The sequence below is a fragment of the Balaenoptera ricei genome, chromosome 8 (assembly GCF_028023285.1).
Source record: "Balaenoptera ricei isolate mBalRic1 chromosome 8, mBalRic1.hap2, whole genome shotgun sequence".
Classification (NCBI taxonomy): domain Eukaryota; kingdom Metazoa; phylum Chordata; class Mammalia; order Artiodactyla; family Balaenopteridae; genus Balaenoptera; species Balaenoptera ricei.
Window position 1 is genome coordinate 57,546,234 of NC_082646.1, and position 19,891 is coordinate 57,566,124.

General features: G+C 37.5%; 1 protein-coding gene and 1 long non-coding RNA gene across 2 annotated transcripts in view; one reads left to right on the top strand and one right to left on the bottom strand.

The window, feature by feature from the left end:
* Positions 1-19,891, top strand: part of RSF1 (remodeling and spacing factor 1) — a 182,132-nt gene that overhangs the window by 90,873 nt on the left and 71,368 nt on the right. The window contains exon 3 of the mRNA XM_059930728.1: positions 19,112-19,204. Within this exon, the coding sequence (XP_059786711.1) occupies positions 19,112-19,204 (93 nt within the window). The remainder of the gene's footprint in view (positions 1-19,111; positions 19,205-19,891) is intronic.
* The window catches only part of LOC132370542 (uncharacterized), a 96,572-nt gene continuing 82,288 nt past the window's right edge, over positions 5,608-19,891 (bottom strand). Inside the window, exons 3-4 of the long non-coding RNA XR_009504610.1 lie at positions 9,178-9,296; positions 5,608-5,917 (exon numbers count right to left, since the gene is read on the bottom strand). This is a non-coding gene — a long non-coding RNA (uncharacterized LOC132370542). The remainder of the gene's footprint in view (positions 5,918-9,177; positions 9,297-19,891) is intronic.

Genomic DNA, 19,891 nt, shown 5'->3' on the forward strand with positions numbered 1-19,891 from the left:
TTTTAAAAAGGAGCATTATAATTATTTGCGTATATTATTTTCTTCTCTAAATCACCAGGAGTGAACATTTTATGTGAAACCTGATAATAGTATGGATACTGGGTATAATTGATAAGTACTTGACAATAAACTTTATTTATGTAAAGTTATAAGTTACATTATAGTTTTTCTAAAAATATAATTTAAAAATCAAAGTACAAGTTTTATTGTGGCCAAAAGCTATATCAGGAATTTTTTTCTTTAGCCATTCTTTCTGCATTGTTAAGAGAGCTATTGATAGTCTAGAGGAGGAGTTGGCGCACTATAGCCAAAGCCAGTTAGCTGTCTGGTTTTGTGAAAAAGTAGTATTTGAACACAGCTGCATCTGTTTGTTTACAGATGATCTACAGCCGCTTTCATGCTGAAGTGCAAAGTTCAGTGGTCTGTTTAATGGACTGTATGGTCAACGAAGCCTAAAATTCTTAGTATTGCCATTGATAGAAAAAGTTGGACACCTGGTCTAGAAGCACATTAACCACCTATTTCTCTATTTCTCTTAGTTCTGTCGTTTATGAAATTAGAATACCAGAAAGCCACTTGGTGTTGGATAGATAAAAAGGATAAGGATGACCAAAGAACACATCTGTACCTGCTGCAGAACTGCTTTTGCCTGTTTTTATTATCTCTCATATTAGTTGTCTGCTGGTTCATAAGCAGATTGGAACTATGTCTACCTTTTGGACCACAATTTACCCAGCTCTAAGCATGTTGAATGATTGAACAAACGTATTTGTATGGAGTCTAAGCAGTAAGTTTCCTTGAGAGTTGATTACTAGAAAAAGTTTTGCAAACGCTGACTCCCAAAGCTCTAGCTCTAGCTCAGGTTTTTTTTTTTTTTAACATCTTTATTGGAGTGTAATTGCTTTACAATGTTGTGTTAGTGTCTGCTGTATAACAAAGTGAATCAGCTATATGTATACATATATCCCTTATACCAGATTACAAACATCTATATTTATATCCAACTGACTGCTTAGTGAACTGGTTTCATGTAAGCAAATCAAACTCAACATATATCAAAAGCTAAATTCTGTTATTCCTCAATCCTCTTATACATACTGAATCCATGATGTATTTCACATCACCACCAGCATGGTGAGCCCAAGCCATGATTCTGTCATTAAACACAAAGGTTTAAAAGTAACTGTTATATCACTTACAGAGTTACTTAGTGATTCTCTTTCTTTTAAAAATCTAAACTATGTCTTAGCATTCAAAGCTCTTAATGATTTAGCCACTTTCTTTAGCCACATCGAATGACATTCACTCCTGTGTACCCTGCTACTTGACTCACATTCTGAGTCATTCAGAGAAAATACTATCTTTTTCATTCTTCAGAGTTTTTGCATATACTCTATCTTCTGCCTAGAATGCCTTCCCACCAACTTGTTTTCCTGGCAAACATTTATCCTTTAGCTTTCACCTCAAGAATTACTTTCTTCTTGAGACCTTTCTTCTCTCAGGAAGATGTTCCTCCATGGATTTATGTGTAATTCCATTTTAGAAACTACTGTATGTTTTTTATATTGCATGTTCACTATGTACCAGGCACTGTGTTTAATATTTTCCTTATATAGTTCACTCTTGAAGTAAGTATTATCCTCATTTTATGCACAAGGAAATTGATTTTAAGAAACAATAACTGGACCAGTCTCTCATTGCTAGAAATGGCAGAGCCAGCATTGAAGCCCAGGACTTTGTGAATCCAGTGCTTTAAAACACCGCTAGTATTGCCCCTCATATTTGTCTTTGTTGTAAATTCTAAGCATCTTGATTGCTTTTTGCATCTTTTATGCATCAGTATTAGATGAATTAATCACTTAAACGATTTCAGTTTTCTTTCATTTGGCTGCTAATAAGCTTAACTCTGTATTTACTTCTTAGTTGTATTAGTTGGTTACATTAGTTTTCTAGTGGAATTTTTACCTTCCCTGTTAACATGCCTCTTGACCTTTTATCTTTTTCCTAGTGGTACCATTGTGCATATGTATTATGGAGAGCTTTTTCTTTTCCTTTTGAAGTCAGTGGAACATAATTAATATAGAATTATGTTTAAATCCAGAGCAAATATCTGACATCTGCTATGCCTTGTTCCTTGGCTCATAGCAGATGTTACCAGTCTAAGCTTTTCCTGCCAAGTCTAGATTTAGCAGACTACACTGCCACCACAAATCGTCAGCATTGGCATCTGTTTGTCTTGTCTTGTTTGTGTCTCCCTAAAACCGTTGAACTGAGACCTGTAGAATGAGCAGAAACTTGTTAGGAAATTACTAATAGCTTGGCTTCACTATAATATAAGGTACCTAGAGAGAATGGCAGCGAGTGGAGGCCTAGGGTTCACGTGAAAGAAAGTTACTGTAGTAGTCCAACCGAGCAATGAAGAGGCCTGAATTAAGGTTTTGGCAGTAAGTATGGAAAGAAAAGGGTTTATGTGAGAGCTATTTGGAAGGTAGAGTCAATAAGTCTTTGTAACTGATAGCGAGGGAAAGAGAGAGGTGTCTGGCAGCTCACCTCAAGAAGGGCATCATTGTTGTGCTATATCCTGCACTTGCTAACATATATTTCCCAATTTCATCCAGAATGTAAAGGAACCTGAAAATCTAGCTGGTGACTTTTTACTTTTAAGGTGGAGTTACCCTCCTAAAAGAAACCCAGTGAGTAGAAATTTAAAATAGCAGTTCTGTGACGACCTGTTAACGTCTTGCTTCATTGGATAGGCCTTGGCCTTATTGAGCTTCAGATTCCTTTTGGTGAGTCACAAAGAAATTTCTCTGCCAGTGAACTCTTATGCCTCCATGAAACTCCTCTATTTCCTGTGGTGGTTAATGACTTTAGATACCACGTGAGCAATTTCAGACACCTTAGCCATGGATAATGAATACCACCATGTCAATAAACAGATATGTACCTTCAACAAATTCATTATCTGTGCCTCTGCTTTCCTACTGCCCTGCCTCCTGCCCAAAAACAACAATAAAGAGGCCCTAAAAACTAATGGGAAAGCTAATTTTTAATAAATTATCCTTTAAAGGAGTTGATTTCCTTTAGCCTCAGAATTATTTCTAAGAGACAGATGGTAATTTATTATAGCTATTTTTCTTCAATTTTGTGATTTCTTCAGTGCATGCCACAACCAGTGATTTAGAGACAGGTTTTCAATGGAAAAAGAAATACTGTCACATTGAATGTTACCATGGATTTTAAAAGGCTCTTGATTTTAAGAAATGTTAACATATTAAAAAATATATGCTTATTAGAATAAGCAAAGAGTATTTGCTGGTGCTCAATACTTGAGAGATAATGACCTTCAGTAGAAAATAACCTAATGTGTCTCTTCTGGGATGTCTATCCACCACTTAACAGAAAATGACCTCATTTATCCCTCAAAAGTAAAGGGAAGATAAGAGATAATCTCTGTCCTTTGGTTTCTAGTAACAGGTTTAGAACTCTTTGGAAAGTGAATAAATTTGGCAATAGATGCGTTTAACCTAAATGACAATTTCAGTAAAGCCCATTGCCCATTGCCTTTACTCCTTTTACTCCTTAGGAAGCTGGTCATGTGTTAGCAAGTCATAAGGGTCATCTTTTATCATTTGCTAATTTGGATATATTTTGACAAGGGTTAGATATTTCTCTACTGCAATAAATACTGTTTTCAAAAGTAAACTAAGGTTGTTATCTTTCATTTTTATTTGCCTTGTTAATATTAATTTGTTTTACTTTATTTGAGATATAATTCATACAACATAAAATAATAATACAACATAAAATTTGCCATATTAAAATATATTCATTGATTTTTAGTATATTCATTGAGTTTTAGTATAGTCACTGTTGTACAACCATAACCACTATCTAATTCTAGAACATTTCCGTCACCCCAAGAAGAAACTGTACCCATTAGCAATCCATTCCGTTCAAACCCCTTCCTGCTCAAATCCCCTGGCAGCCCCCAATCTACTTTCTGTCTTTATGGATTTGCCTATTATGGACATTTCTTATAGATGGAATCATAAAATAAGTGGCCTTTTGTGTCTTCTTTCACTTAGCATAATGATTTCAAGGTTTATTCATATTATAGTATATATCAGTATTCCATTCCTTTTTATTGCCAAACACTGTTCCATTGTTTGGTTTATACCACATTTTATTTATTCATCATCAATTGATTATCATTTGGATTTTTTCACTTTTTGGCTGTTAGGAGTAATGTTGCTATGAATGTTGGTATACAAGTGTTTGTGTGGCCATGTATTTTCATTTCTCTTCTGTATGTACCTAGGAGTATAATTACTGGGTCATATGGTATTTTTCTGAGGAACTGCCAAACTGTTTTCCATAGTCGCTATACTATTTTACATTCCCATCAGCAATTTATGAGGGTTTCAATTCTCCAAAGCTTATATTTTAATAATAATGATAAGAGCTAACATTTGAGAGCTTACTATATACTAGATCCTATGCTATTTTACATACATTATCATTTAATTCATAGTACAACCCAGATCATGGAGAATAAATAACTCCCGAGGTCACATGGATAGTAGATGATGAAGCAAGTGTTGAACATAAGTTTGATGCCACAGAATGAATACTTAATGCTTTATTTATTGGAAAGCATTTTCACCTACTTTTAACTTTGCAAAATGTTCCTTAAAGAGTACCATTTACTCTGTGGTAATGTGTAAGTAGCCATAATTTACCCTCATAAATGAATTGCATGCGGTGGTGTAGAAAGAGCACTGGATTTCTAATGGGGAAAAACCTGAACTCTGCTAGTTACTAGGTGCGTAAGTTTAGTTACTTCTTTGATCCTCTGTTTTCTCATGCAAGTATATGTGAATACTTTTCAGCATAGTCTTGTCAAATAGTTGGAACTCAGCAAATGTTGTTTAAATATTAATAATAAATTATCAGAGAAACAGTGGCAGTTTTACTTTTTTTTTTCCTGTGTCTGGCATTCTTTTGGAAGTTGATAGCAACTTGGGCCAAATTATTTATACTTGTGGATATGGAAATGTTGGGTTGCATTTTCTTTAGTTTTCTAGTGAACTTCAGGTGGTCCAGTGAATGTTTTATGTTGATAATATACCTGCAGGCTTTTCCAGTCAGAAGGGATCAGTGCCTTAATTATGGCTGGGAAGTCTCCTGTGGCAAGAGTGCCCTTGTAGGTGACTTAAGAAACGCGCTTTTCCCCTCCAGAGATTTTTTTTCAAGTGTGCACACTTGTATTGGTCATAACCTCTCAATTATATACTCAGGAGTACTGCTCCTTCATAACCGCATTTGTTTATTTAGTAAACATACCTGTAACTCTAGTATTAGTGTGTTTTGAAAGAAGTTACATAAAAATACCAATTTAAAGTTATATCTCATTACTTCAGCTACTAAGCAGATAAACCTGGGAAGTAAAAATAAAATCTCCTAAAATTTCCTATGTATAAGAAGCTTTAGGAACCCATTGAAGAATATGATAATGATGTGTATGTCTCTTTTTATTTATTTATTTATTTGTTTGTTTATTTTTGGCTGCGTTGGGTCTTCATGCTGCGCGCGGGCTTTCTCTAGTTGCGGTGAGCAGGGACTACTCTTCGTTGCAGTGCATGGGCTTCTCATTGCGGTGACTTCTCTTGTTGCAGAGCATGGACTCTGGGTGCGCGGCCTTCAGTAGTTGTGGCACGTGGGCTCAGGAGTTGTGGCTTGTGGGTTCTAGAGTGCAGGCTCAGTAGTTGTGGCGCACGGGCTTAGCTGCTCCACAGCATGTGGGATTTTTCCCAGACCAGGGCTTGAACCCATGTCCTCTGCATTGGCAGACAGATTCTCAACCACTGTGCCACCAGGGAAGCCCGATGTGTATATGTCTTGATTCTTGTCTGAGCTGAAAATGAGAGGATGGAGTATATAAGATGTATTGAGAATTTATTGTAGTGTTCTTAGAACTTCTTTTGATTGTTGCCTGTAGTATGAAATATGTATTTCTTGAGATTTAACAACTTGCAAAATGCAGTAGATACCCTACCTCATACCATATGCAAAAATTAACTCAAAATGGATTAACAGCCTAATGAAAAGAGCTAGAACCATAAACCTCTTAGAATAAAATATAGGGATAAACCTTCACGACCTTGGCCTTGGCAGTAGAGTCTTAGATCTGACACCAAAAGCATGTGAGCAACCAGAAAAACAATAGATAAATTGGACTTTATCAAAATTAAAAACTTTTGTGCATCAAATAACATTATGAAGAAAGCGAAAAGACAACCTACAAAATGGGAGAAAATATTTGTAAATCGTATGACTGATAAGAACTTAATATCTAGACTATATAAGGAACTCCTAAAATTCAACAACAAAAAGACCAACCCAGTTTAAAAATGAGCAAAATTTTTAAGTAGACATTTCTCTAAAGATATACAAAGATTAATAATTAGCACATGAAAAGATGCTCAACATCTTTAGTCACTGGGGAAGTGAAAATCAAAAACACAATGAGATATTACTTTATACCTAATAGGATGACTGTTTTTTAAAAAGAAAATAATAAGTATTGGTGAGATTGTGGAGATATTGAAACTCTGATGGGAATGCAAAATGGTGCAGCTGTTGTGGAAAACAGTTTGGCGTGTCCTCAAAAAGCTAAACATAGAATTGCCATGGGGCCTATCAGTTCTACTCCTAGCTATATACGCAAAAGAATTGAAAACAGAGACTCAAACAGATACTTGTATGCCAGTGTTTATTGTAGCGTAATTCATAATAGCCAAAAGGTTGAAACTACCCAAGTGTCCATCAACAGATGAATGGATAAACAAAATGTGGTGTATTCATACAATGCAGTATTTTTCATCCCTGAAAAGGAATGAAGTTCTTATATGTGCTACCACATGGGCAATCCTCGAAAACATTACACTAAGTAAAAGAAGCCAGGCACAAAAGGACAAATATTGGATGATTCCACTTATAAGAACTATCTAGGGCTTCCCTGGTGGCGCAGTGGTTGAGAGTCCGCCTGCCAATGCAGGGGACACGAGTTCGAGCCCTGGTCTGGGAAGATCCCACATGCCGCGGAGCAACTGGGCCCGTGAGCCACAATTACTGAGCCTGCGCGTCTGGAGCCTGTGCTCCGCAACAAGAGAGGCCACGACAGTGAGAGGCCCGCGCACTGCAGTGAAGAGTGGCCCCCGCTCGCTGCAACTAGAGAAAGCCCTCGCACAGAAATGAAGACCCAACACAGCCATAAATAAATAAAAAAAAAAAAAAAAAAAAAAAAGAACCAAAGTCCCATGCCACCTTAAAAAAAAAAAAAAAGGACTATCTAGAATAGGCAAATTCATAGAGACAAAGTAGATTAGAGATTACCACGTGCTGCAGGGTGGGAGGAGAATAGGGAGTTATTGCTTAAAGTTTAAAGAGTTTCTGTTTGGAGGGAATTCCCTGGAGGTCCAGTGGTTAGGACCCTGTGCTTCCCTTCCTGAGGGCCAGGGTTCAATCCCTGTTCGGGGAACTAGCATCCCACAAGCCACATGGCATGTCCAAAAAAAAAAAAAAAAAAAGTTTCTGTCTGGATAATAAAAAAAACTTTTGGAAATAAAAAGTGTTAATGGTTATACAACATTGTGAATGTGATTGATAAATGCCACTGAATTATACTCTTAATGGTTAAAATTGCAAATTTTATGTTTATTTATATGTAAACATTATATCTCTATACTAAATTCGTATATATTTCACAATATTTAAAAAGGCAGCAGTTAGGGAATTTTCTCTAGATCTGGCAGTAATCTTAGCTTCAACATACTATCATGTTGGATACAGAGTATAACAAGGCAAGCCATTCAGTATAATATAGGGTTAATTACTCAGAAAATAAAAGTAGGGAACTAAATCAGTCACCAATAATTTTGTTTAAATATGACATTTTTATTAATATATCTGAAACAAAAGTGTCATGAAACAATGTTTATGTACAGTTTGAAGAATACCAATATACTTCCTACCAGCTCTTAATTCTCTGTGTATTTTCTGCTGTGTTCCAGTTGGTTCTTGTGGTGTTTTTCTGGATCCATTTTCAGGTTTGCATTTATATAAGTAGCTGTGGCACTGTGAGTATCTGATCTTCCTAATCTCATCTCTTTTATTAGCAACAAAACCTCCATTTTACAGATGAAGATGCTGAAATTCAGAGAGGTGATTGACCTTGACAAGATCACACTGCTGATAGAGCCTGGATTTGAATCTCAATCTATTTTATACTAAAGCCTTATTTCCCTTTCTATTTAGATTATTGATATAAAGTAGATCTCTTGGAGAGAGGTACTTACCTATCACACACTTTCCATTTAGGCCTAGTTTAGGTATATGGTTACTCTTACCTATGATACAAAATAGCTATGGTAGAGATCTTATTTTTCTTGCTGGATTTTTGTCAGATACTTGCAAGGTACCTTTTCCTTAACTAAGACTTCAGAATAGACTACTTTTGAGGTAGCTTCTGAAATTTTTGACATGTGTAAATGTACCAAATTTATAGGTTAACAGATTCCAGCTGCCTGTCCCACTAAGAGTTCCTTTAGCAGGAGTTGTAGTGTCTTACTTATCCTGATGTCAAGCACAGTGTCTGGCATACAATAAAGTCCTGATAAAGGACTGTTTATCCTGTTTGTGGAATGAGCTAATTAACTGATACATACCTGTGCTCTGGTCAGTTGTTGGGGTTTTTGTGTTCTTTTGATTTTCAAAACCATGTTGTTAGAGAAATCTTGCCATCGAAATATTTCCTGTGTGTGTGTGTGTGTGTGTATATATATATATATATATATATTTTTTTTTTTTTTTGGTGAAAAAAAGAACCATCCAAAATTTATTCTCCGACAGACAGCATCAGCAGGTAAAAACTACAGGGATTTCTCCGTAGATCATACATTCACAAGGCATTATTAGCTTAACAAGCGAGAAAGCCTCTTGCTTTGTAAGATATGTGTACTAACAATCTGAATCTGCCTTGTTTTCCGTAACAATATCCACTTCACCGTGTAAACAGGTACTATTATTGTGTTCACTTACAATTCCAGAAGGAAAGGCACAACTTGGCAAAACAAAAAAAAATTTTTTTTGGATCCTAAAGTCAGGTGCAATTACCTGAGACTTGAGAACAGTCGCAATCCACTTTTCCACATAGAGGGGCAAAGACTTCACCCAGAAATGTGGGTCTTTCTTTCTCCTTCCTTGTTAAATCCTCAAGAGTAACGCTTCATCGTCTGCTTAATATCACATATACAAAAGGGGGATTAAGAAAAAAAGAATCACAACATCTTGAACTTCCAACTGCTCGCACCAATACATCAACTCTTAGGTTTACGACAGGGCCTAGGAACACTTCAGCGGTCATCAAATAAGAAAATAGAGACTATAGCTACAAAAATAACACATGAATGACGTAGATAAATTAAAGCTTTCACATCCAGGACTTGCCTGTTCCAACTTGGTAGCCTTCATGCAATACTCAGGAAAAAAAAAAATCTCATGATTACTTGGCATAAGTCACAGTCAAGGAACTTCTGGTACAAATCAGTATAAGAAGTTATTAGTATATAATAAGGAAACACGCCCTTCCGGTGAGTTTGTTTCTTCAAGAACAGACACCCAGCGCTTCAGAGTAGGCACCGGTGAACTAAATTAAGTCACCTGAGATTCCCTGCTCAGGTGCTCACCTCTCCTGGTTTTAGGAAGAAGAAGCACATCTGGAAAGCATAGGGAGGACCTTGGCACTCTTGGGGCTCCACCTGAACTGTATTTAAATAAGCAGCAACACACACACTGACTCTCTAAGGACTAAAATCCGTCCATTTGAGGGCATTCTACTTAAGGTTCCAAGGTTGAAAAAAAATTTGGAATTCTACAACCTTTGTTTAAAAAAAAAATACATTCAAAAAAGAAAAGAAAAATGGGTGTAGGGTTGGGAGAATACAAAACAGGTCCCTAAACGGACGACAGACCTTGTCCATTTACCCGTATACAGTCAGCACCGAAGTAAGTATACAGTAACCCACCCACCCATCCCAGCCCCCAAACAGGCCAAAACAGTTGTCTTCTCCATGGTGGTGGTTCAACACCTTCCAACTTGAAATAAGTGACAGTCTTTTATTTCCTGTATATTGTTTAAGGAATTAAAGAAACATCCATTGTATATAACTCTTAATATACATTCTTATAGGCAGTGTTCCCAGATAGCCCATCATAATAGTAAGTTGACTCTGTAGTTATATCAGAGAACATTGATACAGTAAATATTGAGTGTCCACTATTAGCAAGGCCCTGAACTTGGGAGATACTGTAGGAAATAGAAAGATGAATCAGACTTTGTTTTTGCTTTCAAAAATCTTGTAGTTTTACAGAACATCCACTCCAAATGAAATAATGTTTGTGAAAGTTCTACTGTAAATAGTAAAACATTTACTATGTAATATACTAGGCATAAAGCTTGTTGTTGCTTTGTAAGGTATGTGTACTAACAATCTGAATCTGCCTTCTCTTGAGTATCCTCTTCCAAGCTTAGCTCCAGCTTCATCACCTTTCCCATGAATTATTGCAAAACAGGCTTTAGTGGGTCTCCTTGACCTCAGAATCTATCCTCCTGTCTGTCTTGCGTGGTGCAATAGAACTGTTTTTCATCAGTACTTCCAAATGCTTGTTGAGTCCTCATATTTATGAGCCACGACCTACTTTCATGGCCTTGTCTCTATCCACACCCACCCCCCAACACTCATGATCTAGGATTCTAAGGGCTCAGCATAAAGAGCTCCTCTATTCGCCTTCACATTGACAGAACATACCAAAATATTCACATCCCCAGTGGTTTTCATATTGTTCTGTTTTTCTTGAAATACTCTTTATTTACCTCTTTTTCTGGTAAAACCTCATTCATCCTTTAGGTCCTAGCATAAATGTCACCACTTAAATAAAACCTTCTTTGATCTCCCTTCATCCATTGGCTGAATAAGGGTTTCTCTCCTCTGTGTTTTCATAGTAGTTCATAGATACATCAGTTACTCAGTTTGTAGATGACTCTGACTGCTTTCCACCTCTATAATTATTTGTTTTCATGACCATCTCGCTCTCTGAATTCTGAACTTCTTAGAGCAGAGACTGTCAATTCATCTTTGCCCTCCAAATACTAAATGTGCTCAGTAAATGTTTCGTTTAGTCCTCTGGAAAGAATATTATATACAAAATAGTCGGACATATTTAAGTATTAGGTCAGGGGGACTTGGTGAGGTGTAATTTGAGTATAATAAAGGAGCTGAATGATTTCTAATTCTCAGTCTAGCTTTTTTCCATAGCTTGGTTGGTGATAACTGGCCTCATTGGTGTCTTAAATATATTACTGATTCACCATAAATTCCTAGAGATACTAATTCCTACTTCTCTCATTTCTTGGCTAAATCACAGAACCTCCTAAGGATAACAGTACACCCCTCTCAGGCTTGTGAGAATTGACTGAGTTAATATTTTAAAGCAGTTGGAATAGTATTGGCACATGGTAAACACAATAAATGTTAGCTATTATTATCCTGGTAAGAATTTATAATGTTCTCTAAGATGTGTTGTGTTGCCTATAGAAGTTACTGGTGGTTATCTTAAAATAATAATACTTTAAGGTAAAAACATTGTTTTTCTATGTCTTTTGTTTATTCATCAGATATTTGTGTTTTGTACCTGCTGTGTGTCTCATACTTTGTCACAAGCTAGGGATACAAAGATGACTTCTCAGAGCTCAGCCAAAAAATTCTTCTTGACTCAGATTTGAAAAGGTTTAAGTAAAGACTGTATATGATCCAGTGGAAAGATCTCTGAGCCAGGAGTCATAAGCTTCAAGATTCAGCTCAGTCACTAACTTTGAGAAGGACATTTCTTAGATGTCTAATACATACCTCAAATGTATGAGGTATGAAAGAGATCTCTTTTCTCTCAGGTATTCCTTTATATCTTCATTAAAAGCACTTTCATCCTTCCATTTGTTCAAGGCAAGGAATTTAGATGTCACCTTTGGTTTTTCTTTCCATTCACCTTCCATATCTGTTCTTTCAGAAGTCCTGATGATTCTACCTTCAAAATACAGCTGTCTACTTCTTTCTGTTCCCACTACTACCACCATAGTCCATGTCATCATCATCTCTTGCCTTAAAATTGGTTTCTTAGTTTCCATTCTTTTCCCTCTGCAGTCTGTTTTACACACAGCAGCCATTTTTGAAACATAAATCCGATCTAATTATTCCCCCATGTAAAATCCTCCCGTCATATTGAAACCCTCCTACCCTGTTGGGGGGAATGTAAGTTGGTGCAGCCACTATGGAAAACAGTATGGAATTTCCTTAAAAAACTAAAAATAGAGCTACCATATGATCCAGCAATCCCATTCCTGGGCATATGCCTGAAACTAACAAAATATTTTTTAATTTTTTAATTGAAGTATAGTTGATTTACAGTGTTGTATTAGCTTCTGGTGTACAGCAAAGTGATTCATATATATATATATATATATATATATATATATGGTCTTCATCTTCTTTTCCATATGGTTTATTACAGGGTATTGAATACAGTTCCCTATGCTATACAGTAGGACCTTGTTGTTTATCTATTTTATATATAGTAGTTTGTATCTGCTAATACCAGACTCCTAATTTATCCCTCCCGCTATCCCCTTTGGTAACCCTAAGTTTGTTTTCTATGTCTGTGAGTCTCTTTCTGTTTCATAGATAAGTTCATTTGTGTCATATTTTAGATTCCACATATAAGTGATATATCATATGGTATTTGTCTTTCTCTTTCTAATTTCAGTTAGTAGGATAATCTCTGGGTCCATCCATGTTGCTGCAAAATGGCATTATTTCATTCTTTTTGATGACTGAGTGGTATTTAATTGTATATATATGCCACATCTTCTTTATCTGTTCATCTGTCGATGGACGTTTAGGTTGCTTCCATGTCTTGGCTGTTGTAAATAGTGCTCCTGTGAACATTAGGAGTGCATGTATCTTTTCGAATTAGAATTTCCTCTGGATATATGCCCAGGAGTGGGATTGCTGGATCATATGGCAACTCTATTTTTAGTTTTTTAGGAACCTCCATACTGTTTTCCATAGTGGCTGCACCAATTTACATTCCCACCAGCAGTGTAGGAGTGTTCCCTTTTCAACACAACCTCTTCACCATTTAACACAATATTCTGTATGAGCTATGCTCTCCCCACGCAAAAAAAAAAAAAAAAAAAAGATTGTAAAAAATCCATCACATTTGAAATTAGATTTTAATTTCTTACCCTGGCCTACATAAATTTGGCCTTTGGTTACCTCTTCAACTTCATCTTTTGCTGCTCTCCCTCTTAATTCTACTTCACTTACACTGATCTTTTTTTGTGGTTTTATAATATGCCAAACCTTAAGGCTTTGTGCTTGCTGTTTCTTCTACCTGGAACATTCCTATGCCAGGTCTTCATGTGGCTAATTTCTATTTTATCAGTCATGTCTCAACTTTTTGTGTCAAATGTCAGCTTTTTTTAATGAGGCCTCCCCTGAGCACCCAATCCAGAGTAGCACTCAGACTTTTCTCTTTCACAGTATTCTATTTTATTTTCAACATAGCCTTTGTCTCTACTTGATATTTTCTTATGTTCACCTATTTGACTGCCTCCTAGAATATAAGCTCCATGGTGGCAGGTTGGTTGTTTTCTTTACCTTGGTATTCCAGGTCCTAGACTAGTTCCTGCCATAGAACAAGTACTCAATAAATATTTGTGGAATCGCTGGATAAATGAATCTCTTTAAATTTCATGTCTCTCAGTGGTAAAATAAAGGTTTTCATCTGAATGATATTCAGGGACTCCCCCATCAAAGGTAAACAATGGCAGACACCAGTTAAAGGCTGTAATGACTGATTTTATTCAATAACTACGGTGGTAGTGTTAGCGCAAGTTCGTGTGCCCGACACACAGTGAGGCCAAACACACCGAGACATCGGAGTTTGGAGCAGAGAAAGGTTTATTGCAGGGCCACGCAAGTAGACAGGTGGCTCAAGCCCTAAAAAGCCCCGAGCTCCCAGAAGGGTTTCAGCAAAGCATTTTTAAAAGCCAGGTTGGGGGTAGGGTTCTCAGGGTATGTGATCAGCTCATGCACAATTCTCTGACTGGCTGGTGGTGAGGGAACGGTGGAGTCACAGGAGTTAACATTATCAGCCCTTAGGCTCCAGGAGGCCTGGGCCTATGTGCTCATGGTCATCAAGTAGTTAACATCTTCCATTTGGTGGGGGGTTTTCACATCTGTAAAACAACTCAGGAAATGTGCATCAAATACTCTTACCTAGGTACTTCAGAGAGGAGCTAAAGCAGAGGATATGGGGGAAAGGGCTGTCCTGGGAAGGCCCCCATGGGGTCCTGCTCGGTTACAGTAGTAGATGGAGCTTGAGCTTGATTTCAGTTTGCCCAGAGGTGGCTGGTGTTTTAAAGGGAGAATGAGGGAGTTGGGGAGATGATAATGAGGGAGTAAAGGGGTCGAGCAGGGTTAGGGAAATTCAAAAATCACAAACACCTGGTATGAGAGTTGGTCAGAGTTAGCTTGATTAGGGCTTTTGTGCCTGCTAACTATGCAAGTTACAAGACTTCTACCCTCCCACAGAGTCTGATGATTACATATAAAAGGAATGGCTTTCAGGTCCTTGAGAAGGACACCCTGTCTTGTAGGAGATACACACACATCTCAGAGGGACAGAAGAAAGAGTTACAATTTTAAGTTTATGTTTGTTTTTAAAATTAATGGGGGAATTCCCTGGCAGTCTCGTTGTTAGTACTTGGCGCTTTCACTGCGGTGGCCCAGGTTCGATTCCTGGTCGGGAATTAAGATCCTGCAAGCTGCGCAGCATGGCCAAAAAGAAAAAAAGGAGGTGAGGGACCTAGATCAGGTATTGGCTGGAACAAACAATAAATTCTTTTGGCAACCTTGAGTTTTCTAGACAGCAGTGAGGGAGGAGCAGGGTTGTGCTAGGGACGTGCCCTTAGGCTGATAGAGGCCATGCTGGAGTTTGGTCTGGTCTCTCAGTGCAGGTGTTTGGATATTCATGCTGAGAGTTTTTGCAGTTTTTCTATACCCCTCCTCCTTTTTAATGCCTTATCTTTCGAACTGCCAAAAAGAGAAGAATTACTGGTACTTCCATTGTGTATATGAATCTAAGATTAATATGTTAATGATCTCACTGAGAAGTTCTGTGTATTTGCTGTGTAGGCATGTGAAACTACCTTTCTTATAAATATTGAGCTGATGTGAACTTTTAAATGCCCCCCCCACGCCCCCTCCCCTTTATTTTCCATCCTCAACCTTGTTTTTCTCTGTGTAGAAGTTAGGAAGAATAGACACAGGGAGTTTTGGAGCGACAGCAGGCAGCCAGCCAAGAGGTCTCCCAGGCTGAATGGCATTCAGCCTTGCAGGCATGGGACATTTGATTTTGTGTGTATATTAGAAAAACTGTTCCTTAGGCACCATACAGGGGACGCAACAAATGTGACCGCTCATTAACTACATTTAGAGAGAGTCAAACTTAAAACCAGTATTACGGAATTATAACTTATGGTGATAAATATGAATGTTCTGGATATTGGAACATTCTCTAAAGAGGAATTGCATGCAAAACCAAATTATAATTATATATTGATACAAGGCTGCTTGGTTAGAATCAAGTTGGAACATGGGGAGTTAATGTGAATTACCAATCTGCTAGGGATCCCCTTGCTTTAAGGTCCCAAGAATAACTGTCTAGACAGTCTCTGATAAACAAAGCTAATTTCTGGTTCTCTAGGCAAACTGTGGCTCCTGGGTCAAATCTGGCCTGCTGCTTGTTTATGTATGGCTTGAAAACTAAGAATGGTTTTATGTATTTAAATGGTTGGGAGAATGGTTGACATGAAAATTATATGAAATTCAAATTTCCTTGTAAAGTGGTATTGTAATACAGTGAAGCTCACTTGTTTATGTATTTTCTGTGACTGCTTTTGCACTATAACAGCAGAGTTGAATAGTTGAAAAAGAGGCCATATGGTCACAAAGCCTAAATTATTTCCTGTTTGTCACTTAGAAAAAGTTTGCTGACTCTTGGTGAGATTATATAGTCCTGCATAAGAATTATTTAAGTGTCATTTAGAGTACTTTTTTTATTTGCAGGTTTTATTTGCAGTATTTACTTTGTGGTAACAATAGGTTAGGGCTATTTGGACAAATCTAATTAATGTGCCTTTGGTGGGGGGGGGGATGGCACAGTAGTATGTCTACATTGCCCGTAAAGAAACAGAAAATGAATAGCATGTTTATCTCTGAATATCAGCACAACAGAGGTTTTACACCCTAAGCATTGTAAATGAAGGTCAGTAAATTGAAGCTAAGTAGTGAGGAAGCAGAGGCTTATATCTTAATTATCTTTGTATCTACCTCTCTTTCTCTTTCCTCCCCTTTCACACAGTAAATGATAATGAACAGTTGTTCAGCTGTATTTGGTGTCTGACGCCGTGAGCTGTTGGCCATGCTTTGGAGCTGTGTCATTCTCAGCCCCTTTGGTGAAACTGAACTTCCCCACACTCAGCTTTAGCCTACATCTTCTTCTTGGGGTGTGGTATACAGTAGAGCACTCAAGAAATGCTTCATCCAAGTCATAAGCTTGGCTCTGTGTTGTTGGCTGTCCCTCTGTCTGATATTTTTAAATTGAGATATTATTCACATACCATGAAATTCAGTCTTTAAAAATATGCAATTCAGTGTTTTTAAGCATATTCACAAGGATGTGCGCTATCTTAACTGTAGAACACTATCATAATTGTAGAGCATTTTTGTTACTCTGAAACGAAGTCTGCTCATAGCCACCACTGTCTGTTCCTCCCTCTGCTTACCCACTAGCAACTGCTAATGAATTTTGTCTATATGGATTTGACTCCTGTGGAAATTCCATATACAAACTTTCATAAATTTGTGACCTTTTATGTCTGGTTTCTTTCACATAGCATCGTGTTTTGATGTTCATCTGTGCTGTACAATATATCACTACTTCATTCCTTTTCATGGATGCATAAAATCCCATTGTATTTATATTCCACGTATTATTTTATTCATTCATCAGTTGATGGAAATTTGGGTTGTTCCCACCTTTTGGCTGTTGTACTGTGATGAACGTTTGTACAATATATGTTTTCATTTTTTGGATGTACATACCGAAGAGTGGAATTGCTAAGTCATGTGGTAACTCGGTATTAACATTTTGAGGAATTGCTAAACTTTTTTTTACAAAGCAGCTGCACCATTTTACATTCCCATCATTTGCTATTATCCTTTTTTAAAAAAAAATTAATTTATTTATTTTTGGCTGTGTTGGGTCTCCGTTGCTGCGCGGGCTTTCTCTAGTTGGCGGCGAGCAGGGGCTACTCTTCGTTGCAGTGCACAGGCGTCTCATTGCAGTGGCTTCTCTTGTTGCAGAGCACGGGCTCTAGGCACGTGGGCTTCAGTAGTTGTGGCGCGTGGGCTCAGTAGTTGTGGCGCGTGGGCTCTAGAGCGCAGGCTCAGTAGTTGTGGCGCACGGGCTTAGTTGCTCCACAACATGTGGGATCTTCCCAGACCAGGGCTCGGACCCATGTCCCCTGCATTGGCAGGCGGTTTCTCAACCACTGCGCCACCAGGGAAGCCCCTATCCTTCTTTTGATTACAGCTATCCTAACAGGTATGAAGTAGTATTTCATTGTGGTTTTGATTTGCATTTCCCTAATGACTAAGGACATTGACTATCTTTTCCTGTGCTTATTGGCCATTTATATATATTCTTTGGCAAAGTGTCTATTCACATTTTGACCTTTAGGTTTTGATATAATCATTTGAGGTCTTCCTTGTATAATATTCCAGAAATTTCCCTTATTCTGTATATCTCATTTTTTTTTCTCTACAAAATGTAGTGCTATCAGTCAGAGGAAGTATGGTATTCCAGAGAATGGAGAGCTCATTCTTCCTTTTTGCCTTTGAAGATCCCCCATGATATAGTTCCTGGCCATACTGCCTTCTATCCTGACTTGGTAAAAAAAAAAAAAGATGACACCAGTACAGGAGAGGAAAAGGGTAGCCCTCCCAGGAGGGCCAGCCTGGTCTTATTCCTAGGTTGAGGTGGTTATATAAGCAGTTTCACTTGCCTGTTTGTTTTTCTCCTGCCAGCGTTTCTAGCTAATTGCCCAAGCTCCCAGATAATTTTGTGCCTTGTATTGGTTCTTCTCCCTTGGCCTTCATTGTACTCTTTGTTCCTTGGATTGGAAAAAGAGCATGAAGTTTCTAGGCACTTTATATCATTTTTTATGCCTATTTCACAACCTTTAAGGTCAGTATTATTACTGCTCCCCTTTTGTTGCTGAAGAAACTGGCTCACAGAGGTCATAAAGCCCATCGTGCATCTCCTGATAAGTGGAATGGTTATCCAAATCTTCTTTCCTCATCCTGTTAAAGTGTCTCTGGTTTGCTTGCAATGTTTGTATGAGAAGAGAAGCCTAGAAATTTAAGTCAATGCCACATTATAGAAGGTCTCAAATGCCAAGCAGTGGAATCTTTACCCATAATTAGGAGGACTTTGAGTTGGAGAGTTACTTGAATAAAAATGTGCCTACAATTTGGCATGTTTTTTTTAGCTTGCTTCTATTGTAGGCATAGAGATGAATAAACTATTGTCCTTGCCCTTGAGGAACTTCTAGGCTATTTGGAGAGATGGAATCAGATAATTACTTGCATTTGGGAAAATGTGCCACAAAAATGTATATAAAATTCTTGAGAGCAGAGGAGAAAGCTGCAGGGATCACTGCTTACCTTAAATTGAATCATCAGACAGTAGTAAACATTTCTGGTATATTTAAGTAGTAGGCATTTCAGGGTGGGATTGGATTCAGTTGTGTTTGGTATAAACTTTTTCCTTTATATATTAACAAAACAGTTAACATAATTATACAACAAAACTACCAATGTAAATTTAAATTGCTTTTATGTATTAAGACTTTAACTTTCTCTGACAGATATGTCAAGAGTTTAACAGCACCTGGGCATGGGAGATGGAGAAGAAAGGCTATCTTGAAATGAGTGTTGAATGCAAGTTAGCACTCTTAAAGGTAATAAATTTATTATTTGTTACAGTTATTTTAATTAAAAAATTCACTTTTGACTCCTTCTGGTTGAATTGGGAAATAACTAGAAAGTAGACTTTTGGTGGGGGGCTCACGCCTGTGGCATGTGGGATCTTAGTTCCCCGACCAGGGATCGAACCTGCACCCCCTGCAGTGGAAGCACCGAGTCTTAACCACTGGACCACCAGGGAAGTCCCCAAGTAGACATTTTTACTGTTAGTGGAAAAGGACAATAGATTTTTCTTTTTCTTGTTTATTTTTTGGTGATAAAACTGTTCTTTAAATTACTGGTTTTGGTTGTTTTTCAATATACAAGTATATCTAGGTTTAATGATCTCTGCTTGTAGGGACAATAGTAGAATGGGTAAACCCCACATTCATTTTATGCGTTATTTGCAGCCTTCACAATCATTGTTAACAAATATGGTAAACTGTGGTTAATCTTTTACTGATTTACTAAATTAGTAATTTGATCATTAGTTTTCCAGATGACTAGGGGCATGCCAGTGTGTACTTAATAAAAGTCTCACATAACCAAACCTACTTAATTAAAATAGGTCTTCTCAAAGTATAGATTTATTTTCAAGTTTGAGTTCCCCGTTTTCTCCTTGCTTGCTTCAGAGTGTTGGCCCTAATTATTAGCAATGTGGTCAGCATGATGAAGGGGAAAAC